Source organism: Emys orbicularis, chromosome 11 (assembly GCF_028017835.1).
Source record: "Emys orbicularis isolate rEmyOrb1 chromosome 11, rEmyOrb1.hap1, whole genome shotgun sequence".
NCBI classification, from domain to species: domain Eukaryota; kingdom Metazoa; phylum Chordata; order Testudines; family Emydidae; genus Emys; species Emys orbicularis.
The window spans coordinates 20,919,476-20,935,703 of NC_088693.1; the positions used below are offsets into that span (position 1 = coordinate 20,919,476).

General features: G+C 37.9%; 1 protein-coding gene across 1 annotated transcript in view; it reads right to left on the reverse strand.

Moving 5' to 3' along the window:
• The window catches only part of LRP1B (LDL receptor related protein 1B), a 1,070,902-nt gene that overhangs the window by 57,547 nt on the left and 997,127 nt on the right, over positions 1-16,228 (reverse strand). The window contains exons 82-83 of the mRNA XM_065413676.1: positions 14,474-14,599; positions 1,726-1,890 (exon numbers count right to left, since the gene is read on the reverse strand). Of these exons, the coding sequence (XP_065269748.1) occupies positions 1,726-1,890; positions 14,474-14,599 (291 nt within the window). The remainder of the gene's footprint in view (positions 1-1,725; positions 1,891-14,473; positions 14,600-16,228) is intronic.

Below are 16,228 nucleotides of genomic sequence, written 5' to 3' on the forward strand. Positions count from 1 at the left end.
TGGGAGTGTGCCTCCTCTGCCTCTCATTGAGAGGGAGGGAGGATTAGGGGAGCTGACTGGGTCTCATTAATTCTCAATTTCAAGCCCCTGAGGGCGGGAGGGAGAATCTAAGCAAACTGCAGAAATGCCTGGTAGAAGAGACTACAGGATTGTTTCTGGCAGCACTGCAGCTACAGCCAAGTCCACCCCCCTGGCCCGAGGAGAGGCAGGGCAGAAGCAGTAAACAGAGCAGAGTCTATTTGCTCCCCCATCCTGGTCCCCAGCCGAGAGTCAGAGGCCAGGCAGCAGTGAAGGTAGTAACAGCAGAGGCTACCCTTCAAGCAAAAGGTAGGAGATGCGACACAGCAGCTGGGGATGAGCTAAGCCCCTAAGCAGGACACAGGAGGCAATCAGCAGGCATCAGACACTACATTGGGGTAGCTGTAGATGTGCTCCCCACAAACATATAGGGGGAATTGGCTGATAACTACCACCTTTCCATTGCTAAAATGTTGGGGAACTTCCCTGTCTCGGGTATTCCTTCTCAGGAGGAGGGCTACTATGGGTGAAGGAATAAGGTGGATACGGAATCTAGAAGCCTGCCCATAAGCTAGGGTGGCAGATGGCCAAAAAAGGGTGCCAGGGAGTGAGGAAACACCTCCAATAGCAGAGGACAGTGCACTCAAGCTAACAGAGGTTTCATCAGAAAAAGAGGGGTTATGCCCCATACCCAACAGATATCAGGCATCCCATCCACCTCTCTCTACAGGGAAAACCACACGGGACAAAGGTGCTTTTTAAAACTGAGATGCCAGGAGACACTTTGCAGGAACAGACTGGTAACCACTGGTCAAAGTCTGTTAAAGAAAATGTTTTGAAAGAAGTCTATGTGGATGTATTCACTTGTCTGTCCATGAAAATTGAGTGGCAGATATGGGAGTGGTGAAAAAGAAAGAAGGGGACAAATCCAGCAAGCCCAAGGTGGCTAGGAAACTAGAGAATTTTTAGAATTAGCTGCAGTAAACACACACACACAGAAATAAACATGTTAAATGAACCCAAAATGAAGTGTCACCTTTTTCAAATATTTAGAAGTTATATCATGGACACATGCCACACATGGTGATGAGACATGATTAAGCGATGAGGAGGAGTTTAGACTTACAGCTGCAGAAGAGCCAATCTTGCCCTGGGGTCAGAAGGAGAAAGACTTGTGGCTTAAATGCACAACTCCATACCATCCTGCCCAGCATGTTATACAAACAGCAGGTTACCTGTACCAAAGCTGCAGGCTTGTTTCACATTTAATAAAGGGACATGTTTTCATTCCTATTGCCGAGAGAAGCATTGGTGTAAAAGAATGTAGAGGTCAGTATGATGATGATCTGCTATGGGGTAGAGGAAAAGCCCCATCTTGTGGAAAGCGGGGTGGTCATCAAGTGCCCAGCACTCTGATGAGAGCAGCAGGAGAAAGCAGCGATCATGGAAAAAGCCCTATCTCCAATTAAAAGACCCTATTATGGCATTATCCTAACAAGACAGACAGGGTTTATATAATGTAAGAGATTTGTAGTAGGTTTTCAAAACCAAGTTGAGGAGGAGAGGCTTTATGTGTGGACAGAAATTTTAAAATCCATAAAGATTACAACAAATAGTTCAAGGAAAAGGGGCGGGGGTCGTGTAAATGTGTAGAATAAATCCATTTCAGTCAAGATAAAAGTATAGAAGCCGCATGCAAATATTTACCAAGAGCAGAGGCTACACACGTTCCTCCATTTTGACAGTAATTGTAACAGTGGTTGGTTTCACATCTTTCTCCAGAATAGCTTGGCCAACAGTGACATCTTAAATCACCCTTCTCATTCATAATGCATCTTCCTCCATTTTCACAAGTTAGTTTACATGTATCCTCTGTAGTAAAAATTCACAAAGGTTACTGGGCTTTTCAAAAATTCTATTTCAAATAATCAGAGAAAATGATTACTCATTTGAATACTTCTTCCACTGTAAGGGCTACAGAATCAGAATTTAGTTTCCATCTGGGGGACTTGGGAAAACTATACTTTCCTATCTCATCTGGCTTGCCCTCATGCACCCTCTTCCCCTATCCCTCTTAACTCTTTCCCTTCTATGTCCTCTCTGCCTTTGTCTTTTTGTTCAGCTAATAGCTGCCTAACTCACCCCCACCCAAAGGACTTAAAAACAAACCAATCAACCGTCTAGCCAGGGTAGTCAATAGGCAGGCTGCGGGCCAAATATGGACCACCACACACTTTTGAACGGGCCATAAAATCTTTTTATTTACTTATTATTAATTATATTATTATTATTTTAGTGTTATTTTCTCTGGTGTCTGGACTTTGACTATACCTTTAACAAGAAATGTGGACCTTAACAATAAAATAATTTATTACCCTATCCTATTCCATCCTTTCTCACAGCCTCCCCCCCACACCTCCAACATGTGGAACTAACATGTTTAGAGACAATCACTTTACATTTGCAAACATCAGTCTCTTCATATGTATATTCATTTCCCTTACTCTTTGTCTTGTCTATTTAAATTGTAACCTTTTTTGGGGAAGGGCCTGCCTACTTCTCTGTTTGTACAGTCTGTAGCCCATTCTCACTAGGCCCTAGGCACTACTGTAACATAAATAATAATATTCTTGAAGCCAAATTCAGCTCAGGCATAAACCTACTGTCTTCCATTATAGTGGTGCCTACTTTGGTAACAGCATCAGAACATAGCAAGAAATTAATATATTTATGTCTGTTTCAATGCACAAAACATTCAATGACATCAAGAAGAAATCAATTGTAGAATATCATGTATACAATGCTGAAAAGTTCAAATAATTATAATCGTTAGGTTGCTTAAATATCCACACAGCTTTCAAATCCAGTTTGGCCTATCTTTCCCTTGCTTACAAAATGGATCATGTGAAGTTGGACTAATTAAAATGTCTGTCTATTCCTGCCTTCTAATCTTGGTGTACAATTGCAGAAGTGTCCATTTTAAGAAAAAGGATGTCACAAAGCTCCAGGAAGAATTCAGTATTATGTCCACCAGAAATATAGATGTTTCCCAAGATTAGCGTTTTGGAGCTAAAACAATATATAACAAAGGTTTCTGTTTCTTCTAGATTACTCTAGGATTGGATGATCTGAATGGATTAAGATAGACATCCTTTGATATATCCTTTTATACAGTTCAAAGTGTATTTCTTTGTTCATACTGAGATTCACATGCATGAAAATTTCCACAAAAATAGCACTAATTTATTGGGTCAAATATAGAACTCAGTTAAACTTTTGCAATCTCACTGGTTTGCACATGTATAATAATTAAGGGGAGAAACTGAACAATTGTGTGTTTTGAAAAAATAGAGGAAAAGAAAATATTTTCCTTTATTTTGGTTATAGCTGATGTCACTAGAAATAGAGCAATTATTAAAATAATTCTATGATGCTGGAATGAATAGGTCCCCATAGAAACACACAAAAATATAAAAATCCAATATTTTGTATTATAAAAGCATAATTAAATATTCTTTATCAATTTATTTTCTTTATAAAATAAGTTAGTTCAAGAATGTTAATATAATTTTTATATGAAATAATTATTAACCAGCAAAGCTACAACTATAATTTTGGATTTTACTAATTTAGAAATATTAAAAGTAGGGTTTCAAGATGTAACAGAGTGGCAAAGTTCAACAACCCCATGTAGGAATGTAGGACTTTTAAAATAAGTAGCCTTGATGTTAGAGGCTAGAAACTTATGTCAAGATGCAAAATTATTTCCTGACTCAGATCAGGTGAATCCTATCAACTGCAATCAGGATATAAAAGAGCCTGACAATGTTTCTGAGGTGGTAGGAAATGAAGGCATGAACAGAGGGAACATGTTGGGGGGAAAAACTTGGAATAGAGAAGCTCAGAAGAAAGTTTATGCTAAGGTTTACATTCTATTATTTAAATTAATGACAAAAGACAAATCACTTGATGCAGATAAATTAGGAACATAATTAATGTGTTTACTATCTGGAGCACAGAGTAAGAATCGACCTGCTTATGCAAGGATTCCAAACTCTGGAAGCTTTTTTTGGTGAAAAATGCAAATATGGTGACACTGAAACATTTCAGGAATTTGTGCAGATTTTGCCAAACTGTTTCAGTTGGAAAAAACTAAAAATAATAAGATTCAATTTTTCAATTCAAACTGACTTTTTATTTTGAAATTTCTTTTAATTTTATTTTAAAAATTAAACATTATAAATGCTCAGAGTCTAAAAACAAGTTGCACTTCAGGCTGAACGAGATGTTTCATTTGGTATGAATTTTTTTCTTTCACTTTTTTGGAAAAAAAAAAATGTGTTTTCAGTGTGACCCAAAACAAGCTTTTCAATTTTATGATACTGCCAGGAAACCCAAAACTCCATTATTTGCACATTCTTCTAACTGTGAACTATTGATATAGATATAAATATACATTACTGTGTGTCCTATCTCTTCCACTCTTCTTTCTCTTCTTAAAGAAAAAAAACTATGTGTACTACTCCCTAAAAAGAACGGAAATCAAAGACTTAATTGTTTGCAAAAATGTGGGTGGGTCAGATTCAGGAGACATTGAAATAAGGAAATTATGAAGTCATTCACTTTCTATTATTTATCATGATCTTTCTCTCTCTCAATCTGGTACATAATGGGGAAATAGCAAGCCCTGAGATCCTAAAAGAAAGAAAGGTGGAACATAGGGAAAGGTCATCTCAAGGGGAGCAAAAGAAGGATTCTCTCTCTTTTGGCTTCAGTATAATACATAATGAAGTGGTAATGGGTTTTACACACCCAGGGACATAAAATCTGCTTGTTTTCTCCTTAGAAAAATCAAAATGTCATTTATGGTCTTCCTACTTGATATGATTCTCTCTCAGTGTAGCCATCAGGAAAAAAAGACAACAGAATATGTTTGTCATTGAGGTCTTTTGATCAGACTACTTTTGAAAAATGCAAGAAATCCCCCTCCCCCTGGTAAAATTTATCCTCCTTCAATTCCCAATCAAAACAATTCCTTGGATTAGGGGGAAATATACACAGATCCATTTCCAGAGGGGTAACAGAGCAACAAAAAGTTATGTGATTCCTAAAAATTACATTGAAAGTTTATGGCAAAACGAGGAGATGGAAGACCCATAACTTTCTCTCTAGACAACAGTACCACACACACAAGATGCTCTGTATTTAGGATAATTGAGATATCAGCGTAGGAGAGGGGGATTTTTTAAGCACCCAATGACAGAGGAGCACAATAAACCTATTCACTTTTGAATAAAAGCACTGAAATCTACAAAAGAAAAAAGTACTGTAAGTGCAAAGCATTATTAATAGTCACATTTTTCAAATGAAGTAAGTAAAGCACAGACAGATTTAATAGCTTGGATGGAAGGCATTGTTCCCAAATGGGAAGGGACTATGAAGTCAAGAGTCTTGAGTTCTAAGCTTGGTTCTGACACAGTCATCTATAATTATTCTGTAATATCTATTAATGTTGAAAGTAAAAGCTGGGATGCAAACAGATACATAGCTAATTTAGCTATGTAGTGAGTGTACATATTATGTCAGTTGCACATTGAGGACCCAATCCAGCAAAGCATTTAAACTCAAGCTTAGCTTTAGTATGTGAATAGTCACATGCTTAAATTCTTTGCTGGATCAGAATACAGATCTGCTCACGAGCCATTATTAGTTTGGTCAACACCACTCATTCTTTGAACTTAACAATTTAGTGACCTGTCCAACCCAATTATTTAAAATTTAATAAACTCAATCTTTATTAAACCTAAACAAACACACACAAAGAATGTGTACCTCCGAAACACAACAACAAAATTAAGATTGCTAAGGACAAACAATGTATGTAACATCATTTACAAAACCCCACCTCTTAACAAAAATGTAATAATAACATACTGTCTTCATAATAAACTAACAAATTATTTTTATCATGTAGAGACATGCATATTTATCATAACACCCCATATGAAATAGCAACTACTTTAACTGTGGAAAGCACAGTAGGATACTTCCACTGAGTGCAATTTTGAATATTTGCCTTAGCGAGGCTAGTTACAAAGAAGCAGTTTTGAATGATAGAAAACAAGGATATATAAGTGAGACTGTTCAAAAGAAGCAGGAAAAAAAAGGGTTGAATGACCAAATTTATTACCTTTTATTCAGATAAAATGATTTTGCAAAGTGGATTAGGTAACCTGGCTAGCTGCAGAAACCAAAAGATGAGTGCTTCAAGTCCTCATCCTAAAGGATCTGTAGAACAACTTAAACTCCTGGATCCTGGATAGTGATTTCTCCTCGTCGTCGTCGTCTTCTTTTTTTTTTGTGCAGATGACATATAGATTTTCAGAGTACTGGAAGTCAGTAAATGAAGAGAATCTCAGTGATTTAATGAGAATAATCTGACTCAGTGATCATATTTCTTTCAAGAGTGAGGTTGAGGCTGTTCAAATCTGGGCTGTGCTGGGGTCCCTGATTAGGAGGCCTGCACAGCTTAACCACTGTCAAGGAGGAACCAAGGTCGTGTCTAATTCGGACAGAGAATCAAAGGCCTCCTCAGACACTCAAGTGATGAAGAGTATGCTTGATTTATGCTTTTTTTTATTTGATGCTGATTTTAAGGGTTGAAGTAACTCTATATTTGGGCCAGGGATGAGGTAGGTTTTCCATTCCCAGGACTCTGATGTATTTTTCCTTGGAGAAGCATAGAGTGTTTTGACTTGTTGGCAGACAAATTGTGATGCTTCAAAGGTATCTTCTTTTTATAAGTGTGATCTTCTGTTTCCATGCTGAACCACGTTGCCTTCTGTTTGTATGATATGCACTGATGATATTCAGAAAGGTGATTTTCTGTGAAGATTATGACTTCCATTGTCTCATTGTCCAGTGAAAAAGCTCCTCTTTCCTTGAAGGCTGCTGATGCAAATCTATATGGTTTTGTTCTTCACTGTTACATAGGTTACTACCACCTGGACCAGATCAAATTTTGTTGAGGGCTTCTTTGAAGGATGCTGAATATGTTTCAGAATGCTCTTGACTTTCTTGTTTCTTGAACCTTTTATATAGAAGTTCTATTCAAAGCATTAATCATCTATTTAATTAAGGAATGGAAGAAAACGGTTCCAGACCCTGTAATTTTATAGTATTTCAGTCTGGCAATTTATTCTGTTGTTACTGCATGGATTTTCCAAGTTAGATCTTACTATTTTTTCAGAGAAAAAATGGACTGACATAGTTTCCTCTGACTTTAATTTGGAAGAAAAGTATTTCCTTGGATACTTTTTCTTCTGTTCTTCCTTTTGATTTGGCTGCATGCTCCTTGTGTTATTAACCTTGTGACATGTTTTCTCAGAAGACTCAAGGCACAAAATCTCTTGTGCTGATCTTTGCCAGTTTTCTCTGAGAGTAAAAGAGCCGACCTTTTCCCATGGATGAAGCATTTGAGGAGGCAGTAATACAATACTTTTTGGACATTTTCAGCTTTTGGGGATTTGGGGACTACAGTCCTCTCTTGGGAAAGATATGGCTCTATCCTCATCCCCTGGGCTGGAAGACACCAAACGGGTGGATAAGCCTCTGTAGTAACAGCTTAATGAACTACATTATGGGGAGAAGGAGGAGGAAGGACTCCCGCATCTTTCTCCAAGGGGGAGAGAATTCATTTCAGGAAATGGGAGGATATTTTAGTCTCTTGCTTACTCTTGAGAACAATGTGCAGTTTGCCACTTTCCCAGCCGAGTGACAAAGTATATTAAAGGGTTTTATAGCCTTATGCCAAAGCAGTGTGATCTTTTCTGTCCTGCTGAAGAGCCCTTCCTGCTCTGGGCGAGAACTCTCTAAGGCTGCATTTGTCTGGAATCTAGTCCTGATCTCTGACACAGCCTATCTGCAAGCTGCAAGCACAACTTTCCCTTTGAAGACTGTTGAATCCACTTCACAAATTGAACCTTTTTGGTTTAAAAAAGTTCCTGTTAGCCTGCTCTGCCATCTTAAAGAGAGAGGGGGAAGTTATGAGCAAGCATTTTCTGCGTGATCTCAGAGAAAAATAGAATTTTATTTTACAGCCCAAACTGAAAGAGAAGGCCAGGAAAGGTGGCAAACTGAGGCAAAAAACAAACAAACAAAAAACTGTTGACAGTACTTGAACTTATATTACCAGTTCCAGTGGTACATTCTCCTTTTAAAATACAGGTAGTATGCCTCAAACCAGTAGAATCTTTCAAAACAGAAGTAGCTTTATAAGTATGCTCACTGTGCTGTTTGCTACATGAAAAGCTGAAAATACGAAAGAAAACACAAATATGGCACAGATTGAACATTTGGATCTGAATCTTTGCAGTTTTCCTGAAACTTTTCATGCAGTTAAGAGAGCACAAATATACTGTATTTTAAATGTAACTGGTAAATGTTCAAATTAGGAATATGGAATTCATGTACAATTTCCATTATTAGTGTTTATTCAGAGGGAAGTGCTGCATACAACTTTCCTCCAGTGCAAATCTCTGTATTGAAATTTAAACTTTCATCTTTCTGGCACATTTTTAGTTTCATTGTGCTATACATTAGACATAATAAACATAATTAGTGCAAATCCAGCACTCTGTTGGAAACCGAAGCAATGCTCAATCGATCTGAAAACTACAGCTTGCCTCCGAAACAGAAAAACAGGTCTGCTTTCGTCAATACATAAATTAGAAACAAAGCTGTACTCCATCAATTGTAATTAACTACTCGAGAGATCAGCTGAACACTTCTCCAAGAATAAGAAAGAACTGGATATGAAATGTTTTTGATTTTGTTACTAAAATATTAGATACAATCAGAATACTAATCAATTGTAACAGATACCAGCTAAAAAAGATAGCTGATTGTAAAGAGCTGTAAAGGTCTCAAATATATGCTTTTCAATTATAGGATAATTAATTAGCAATAAGGAGAAATGTGCAATATGCATTCAGTTTGTACACAAATCTATTGAGGAGTCAGTGTTCAGAATTCATTGTATAGTGTTTATAAAGAAAAAAAAAACAGATAGATCAATGGATCCTTCTATTATGACATATCAATGCTAATAACTGCTATGTAGAATTTCATGAAAAAAACAAAACCCAATGAGGCAGAGCTTGAGTAATAACATCTTTTTTGACAATTTCTGGGATGAAATTAATGAAAACAAACACATGTTGTGCAAAGCCACAATCTCTAGGGCAAAGCAGTAGAGTACTTCACATTAGCCATAAAAAGCTTATAGAAATGAGGTCTGATTAGCTAAAATGAGGGAGTGTCATTTGTTTAGAATAACCATACAGACTCAGCCAGGCACTTCTCAAAGTGTGTTCAGCCAGAAGGAGGTCTTGAAACATTCATTCCCCAGAAACAAATATAATAATTCACACTGCTTTAGGTGCACTGATGGCTGTAGATAACCAGCCCATTTTTACTATGGTGAACTTGTGTTTTTGGTAGTCCATTAAATTACTGAAACTTCATTAGCTCCTTTCCCACATGTTAATATTACACCAGATAATAATCTATGTGCTGTACAATAAACCAACAGTCACACTGGATAGTAGTGTCACTGGAATTATGCTATAGTTAAACATCACAGTGCAATCACAGTGTGGTTATGCTTTTTGATACATGTAATTACTATGAATTCAGATAACTGGAAAGTTCACTACATCACTGAAAATAATTACCATACCAATTTAATGTAGTTAGTATACCTAGCTTCTAATAGTGTATATATTAAGACCACCACCAAAGAGGTCATAATAAGTAATTCAGTCATGTGGTTAACTATTCAGTTGTATAAATTAATGGTCCCTGATCCACCAAAGTACTCAGGCACCTAAGTCTAAGTCTCAGATATAGGTGCCTAAGTCCCAGTTTTAGGCTCCACTGCAATCCACAGAAATCCTGTTGAACTCTCTAGGGGTCTACAGTCGGTCGCCGCCCACGTGTTCAGGGTAAAAGTTCCCTCAGCACCTACGTTTCCATCTCTGAGCATGCACACTGCTACCTCACTCCCAGGTGTCTGGATACCTATTTCCCACCTAAGTCCCAGAGCAATTTATGAACCAGGAGAAGATAGGTATTCAGCCGCGTAAGTCAAGTGTGGGCCCTATCTGGTATGTGCAGAAGCCACCTACTGGATCAGGTCCCATTCAAACTCTGCTTGTGCGGGTGGTGCTGCCTCCCACATTATAACTTTTAGCCCAGTGGTTTGGGATGTGGGAGACCCAGATTCAATTCCTCCCTCTACCTGATAGGAAGAAGGTATTTGAACACAGATGGCCTACCTTTCAGGGGAATGTTCTAACCAATGACCAATAGTCTCATGTAGGGGTCCCTCAGGCTCTCCTGTTGAAGGTGTTCACTTTAGAGAAATAGTGATTGGAGCAGGGGGACTGGAGTCTCCCACCTCCCAGGCTGGGCTACAGAATCATTTTCACATGCTCTCTCTGGCCCAATGACTGATCCTCTGTGAATAAATACTAAATATTTATTGGGCCAGAGAAAGATAATGACTGTTATTCCTTTTAGCTGGAGACAGTTTTGGAAAGAAAAAAACAACAACAACCTTGTTTGACAGTCTCTTAAGTGGTATCAAAGATAGTCATAACCATTCTTTTTTATTTGGGGGGGTAAAGAATTTTATTGAGATGGCCTGGAGCTGGTATTGTTGCTCTTGCTGTTAAAACTTCAATCCCGTTTCACCTCAGGGGGTATTAGGGATTCATCTGGAGCCAGCAGATGGCAATATCATCTGGGTCCTTCTCTCTGGCCTGGTCTGGTCAGGACATCTCTCAGGATTAGGACAACAAAGGCCCAGAGTCCCAAGCTGCCTAACTAGAAGTGCCAGATGAAGTCCTTTTCAGCCATGAAAAAACAGATTTTAAAATCTACTTCAGAGTATTTTAGCCATAGATATACATGCTGGAATCCTTAGTTGAGTTCTGTGTATTTCAGATGCAATTTAAGCTGCCACCTTAGATGGGCAAATGAAAACACTCAAAAAAAAATATATCCAAAACTAGAGAACCTAAATTGAAATCAGAGTACAAAGAAACAGTTACTCAGCAATTTATAAGGAAATTATAGATAGTGCAAGTGTGGGCAGCTATTTGAAGCAACTGATCCCTCAAAAGTCTCCAGTTAGTGAAAATTCAGTGAACAGGGCACTTCTCCATATCTATCTAAAACCATTACGCTGTGGACAGCCCAAATAGATTTGTGGAAACACAACTATAATAGACTTCAAATCTTTGTCCTATGACAATACCTTTCCTAGCAGCTCAGTTGTTCAGTATATTCTCTCAGTTGTTCAGTAAAGTTGGGTTAATTACTGAAATTACAGATGCAGGTTACTCCCAGACACCAAAGGAAGAATAAAATTCCTTTAATGTAATTTGTCAATACTTAAATTTCAATATTAAATATAATGTTAAGTCTTTCTATGTTTATCTTTTAGAAATATTGTAATGAATCAGCTGAGCACTATTGGATCTGCCCAGCGTGATTCTGTTGCTGCTTTTCTGGCTCCTGACTTAAGAATGAGAGGTAGCCAGAAGTGGAACATATTGTGTCAACTGGGCAAACAGTATGATGCCTGGAGGAGCAATGAAGATAGCAGTTCTTAGTGGTTGTTCAGGGTGACTCCTTGGGGTTTCCAGAGTTGTCTATGTGTGGTTTGGTCCATTTTGGTTGAACAATAACAAGATTCATGTATATAGTGTAGGTAAGAATGCGTACAGAGTATAAACAAACATTTTACAATGTATTTGGCTATGACATCAGTTCCCATCCAAGAAGACAAAATGACCTGTTGCAAGGCCACAACATCGACCACAGCTTAGCCCAAGGACAACAGTATTTAAGCACATATTTTTTACACCAACCATATAGCATAATGTAGTAAATGTAAGAGATAATACTCATGTATCTGCATGGCTATGACCTATTTTATATGCCTTGTACTCTATCTAAATAAAGAGATGAATTAGTTAGATATACACTGTAGCCTATGTGCTGTTGTTTTACCCTTACTGTTAGTACATGTAGTTTTCTTGAACAGGAACTAAAACACTGTTAAATAGGATAGTTTTACTGATTTCACTTTATAAACACTTCTAAATCGCTATATTAGTTTGGCTTTTCAATACTTGGTAGAATAAATTTGGAATTGTGTGACTTAATATCAAAATTTCTATTTGGGTGATTTGGTAACTGGTGAGCTCCCCCAAATTCTAGATCCTTTATATTAACAGAACTAGAATTATAAATATTAAAAATTCTGCTCCTCGCACATTTTGATTTCTCACATTCACAGGAAATCCTAATCTGTGATTGCTGAATCTCAAAAGCTTTCAAGATTCTGATCATTTTGTTAAGGACTCAAAAGTTTGAATGCTATCAATCTTCTGAATTCCTGGCATGTGCTAACACAGGGCTGAATTCTCAGGAAAACAAGTTTCTTGTGCCATTTTTGATACTTGCTTCTTCAGGTTGGGTCTAAAATACCACGAGAATAACTTTTATTTTAATATTTTAGCACTCTCTTCTGTACAGCAAGAGTACTGTTAATCTTGTCTGTGAAACAGTTATCAAAACAGTATTATTCAAACAATGTAATTCTTCAGAAGAATACAATTTGTATTCTAAATGTTTAAAGAGGGAATTCTGGCTAGGGAGGAGAGATTATAAATACACTTGGCTACTTTTTCTCTGCATTCATGAGTAGATAATGTTTTATAAATAATTCATATTCAATGGATAAACAGTAATTTTACAAGTGACATACTTTCTTTTCCTAGAATCTAACAGGAACACAGGAATTACCATATAAGCAAATCCACTTTTTTGTGGTCTAGATGAAATTACTATTAGGTGGGTGCACAACTGGCTGAAACACTGTACTCAAAGATTAGTTATCAGTGGATCACTCTCAGACTCGGAGGACACAGCTTGTGGGACCCCATAGGGGCCAGTCCTGGATCAGGTAATATTCAATATTTTTCTAAGCGACTTGAATACTGGAACGGAGAGTACGTTTATAATATTTGCAGATGACACCAAATTGAGAGAGGCTGCAAAAACACTGGAGGAGAGGATTAGAATTCAAAACAGCTTTGACAACTTGGAGACTTGATCGGAAATCCACAAGAGGAAATTCAATAAAGATAAGTGCAAAGTACTTCATTTTGGAAGGAAAAATCAAATGCACAACTACAAAGTGGGGAATAACTGTCTAGGTGTTAGCACCGCTGAAAAGGATCTGGGGATTATAGTGGACCACAAATTGAATATGAGTTATCAGTGTGATGCAGTTGTGAAAAAGGCTGATATTCTCAGGTATACTAGCAGAAATGTCATATGTAAGAGAGGGGAGGTAATTATCCCACTGTACTCAGCATTGGTGAGGTCTCAGGTCACACATCCAATTCTGGGCATCATGCTTTAGAAAAGATGTGGACAAACTGGAGAAAGGCCAGAGAAGAACAACAAAAATAAGAAAGCTTTAGAAAACCTGACCTCTGAGGAAAAGTTTTTAAAAAACTGGGCATGCTTAGTCTTCAGAAAAGAACACTGACGGGGGGAGCTTGATAACAGTCTTCTAATATGTTACGTTCTGTTACAAAGAGGACAATGATCAATTGTTCTTCATGCCCACTGGAGATATGGCAGGAAGTATTTGGCTTAATCTGCCACATGGGAGATTTAGGTTAGCTATTAGAAAGAAACTTTCTAACTATAAGGCTAGTCAAGATCTGGAACAGGCTTCCAAGGGAGGTTGTGGAATCCCCATCACTGGAGGTTTTAAAGAACTGGTTAGATAAACACTTGCCGGGGATGGTCTAGGTTTACTTGGTCCTGCCTCAGAGCAGAGGGCTGGACTTGTTGACGTCTCACGGTCCCATCCAGTCCTACACATCTATGATTCTCTAATAGTGTTTTCAGTTTTATTTGCTATGTCTTTCTTTATATAGGCTATTGCTTTTTTACCACTGCTGGATTCTGAGCAGAGGTGTTCTTTGAGCTAGCCACACTAATGGTCTTTTAGGCCTTTTTTGTGAGTGATTAACAGTTAACTGAGAACCAAGAATGCTTTTGAGTAGTTCAAATTATTCTTTATAATGTATATTACCTTTCATTTGTCAACAATGAATATAATCTCCCATCTTACTGTTCACTCATAGAGGCTTGGTAAATCTTTTGTTTGAGCAACGTAAATAGTTTTATGTCATCTCCAAATTTTGCTACTCCACTATTCACTTTCTATTCCAGTTCATTAGTAAATATACTGTACAACATCACAGTGTTTTGGAACACTTGTCTATTAGCCTTTTGCCAGGACATAAACACTGATCATTATTCTTATTTCTTGTGTTCAATCTGTTAACCAATGTCTAATACCCACCTGAAAGGCTCAGATCACTGCATGTTCCATTGATCAAAGATTTCCCTTCTGGACATGCACAAGCTGCACCAGAAGGGTTGAGTAAACAGAGAAACTCGCATGTCAAGTCCAAGCAAGGATTAGGTGCTGTTTAAGGGTGGGTAAAAAAAAAAAAAAAAAAAAAAAAACATGTTAAAATTTCGCAGTTACATTGTTTCCGGGAACAGAACTAATGAAGAACCATGTATGCAAAATTAGACTCTAATTTACACTCTGTGAAATCCCCATTGAAATGTAGCTGCTGTAGGAAGTAGTGTTGGAAATTCAGTACATTGTCCCACTGAATTAATATTGAACCAATATCCCAGCATGTTTTTATGTGACATGTGCTTGGGAGTGCTGGCTTTAGAATGAAATGCAAAACTGGTGCCCTCACTGCTTCTGATCATTAACAATCTTTATGGAACCTTTTGCCAGGGTGAGTCTTAGGAACCTGGGAGGCCAGTGCAATAATTTTTTGTGGTTTTCCCCTACATAAACTTAAACAAAAAGGGCGGCTTTAGGCAGTTCTAAGCAAGTTTGTATGTTGAGATCCCCTTTTATTTTTCCTCCCAATACCACCACATATCTTTCCCTACCCAATTCCTCAATACCCCCAATCCTTCATGACTCCAGTCTCTTTTAATCCACCCCCTGGCTACTGCTGTTTCTTGGGTGGGGCGGGAGGGGCAGAGGATGGAGGAGAGGGGAGAACAGATGCTGATTTAGAATATTTGGGATACTACCACAGGCTAACTCCAGACTGCTCCTGGTGTGCTCTGTTATGAGAGTGGGCACCATATGCAAGCTGTCTACATGGAAGTGAGTCCTTATTGAACCTCTTCCCCTTGTAGCTTAAGGCTGCACAGGCAGCTCAAGGGAGGAGTAACTTAGTTGCAGGAAGCTGTTTAGGAAGATTTTCGTGGTGGTTCTAGCACCATCAGTGCAGGTGAGTAATCCTCCTTCACTCCCTGAAGTACTAAAGTGCCAAGAGTTGCAGATCTCAACATCCAGCTCTGTTTTTGTAAGAGCAGGATGTTCATATAAGTATTCTGGTGAAAATCCATTTTCTCTTGAAGTTTGAGTTGTCTACCATATTATTCATTTATTATCCTATATTGAGCTAGAGTGTTTCTATTTGGGGCATTGTTAAAAAGCTGCCAGGTTTTTATGTCAGCGATGGGTAAAGAACTGTATATAGTATGTACATGAATATTCTTTAGGATGAAAAGTGTTCATAATGGAAACAGGTACTAGCAGTAAAGATTGAATGTTTAAACGAGTTTTGGTGATGACAGGGTTGAGCTTATAGAAACAGCTGAAAAACAAAAACAGTAGAAATGGACCCTTATCTCAAAATTTGCACCAGAAATCAAAACCCAACTTTCCCAGAGCTTGGGTTGCAGGCTGATTTTAATTCCACTATTGGAAATTAGAGATAGACTAAAGTTACAGAGTTAGGCTCTGGAGTTGATGTTCCCTGAAATTTACTGATTTAGGGGCTTGGATTTGCAGTTATGGTTTAAGCCCATCATCTGTACCAATTTGGGAAATTATTTTCAGCCTACCTAAAATTTTCTTGTGCAATTTCATTTTGATACAGTATTCTTTTTGCTTTCTGAAAAGTTGCAATGTTAAGTTATACAATCATAGAAATGTAGGGCTGAAAGAGTCCTCAAAGGTGATCTAGTCCATCCACCTATGCTGTAGCATGATTAAGTATACCTAGACCACCCT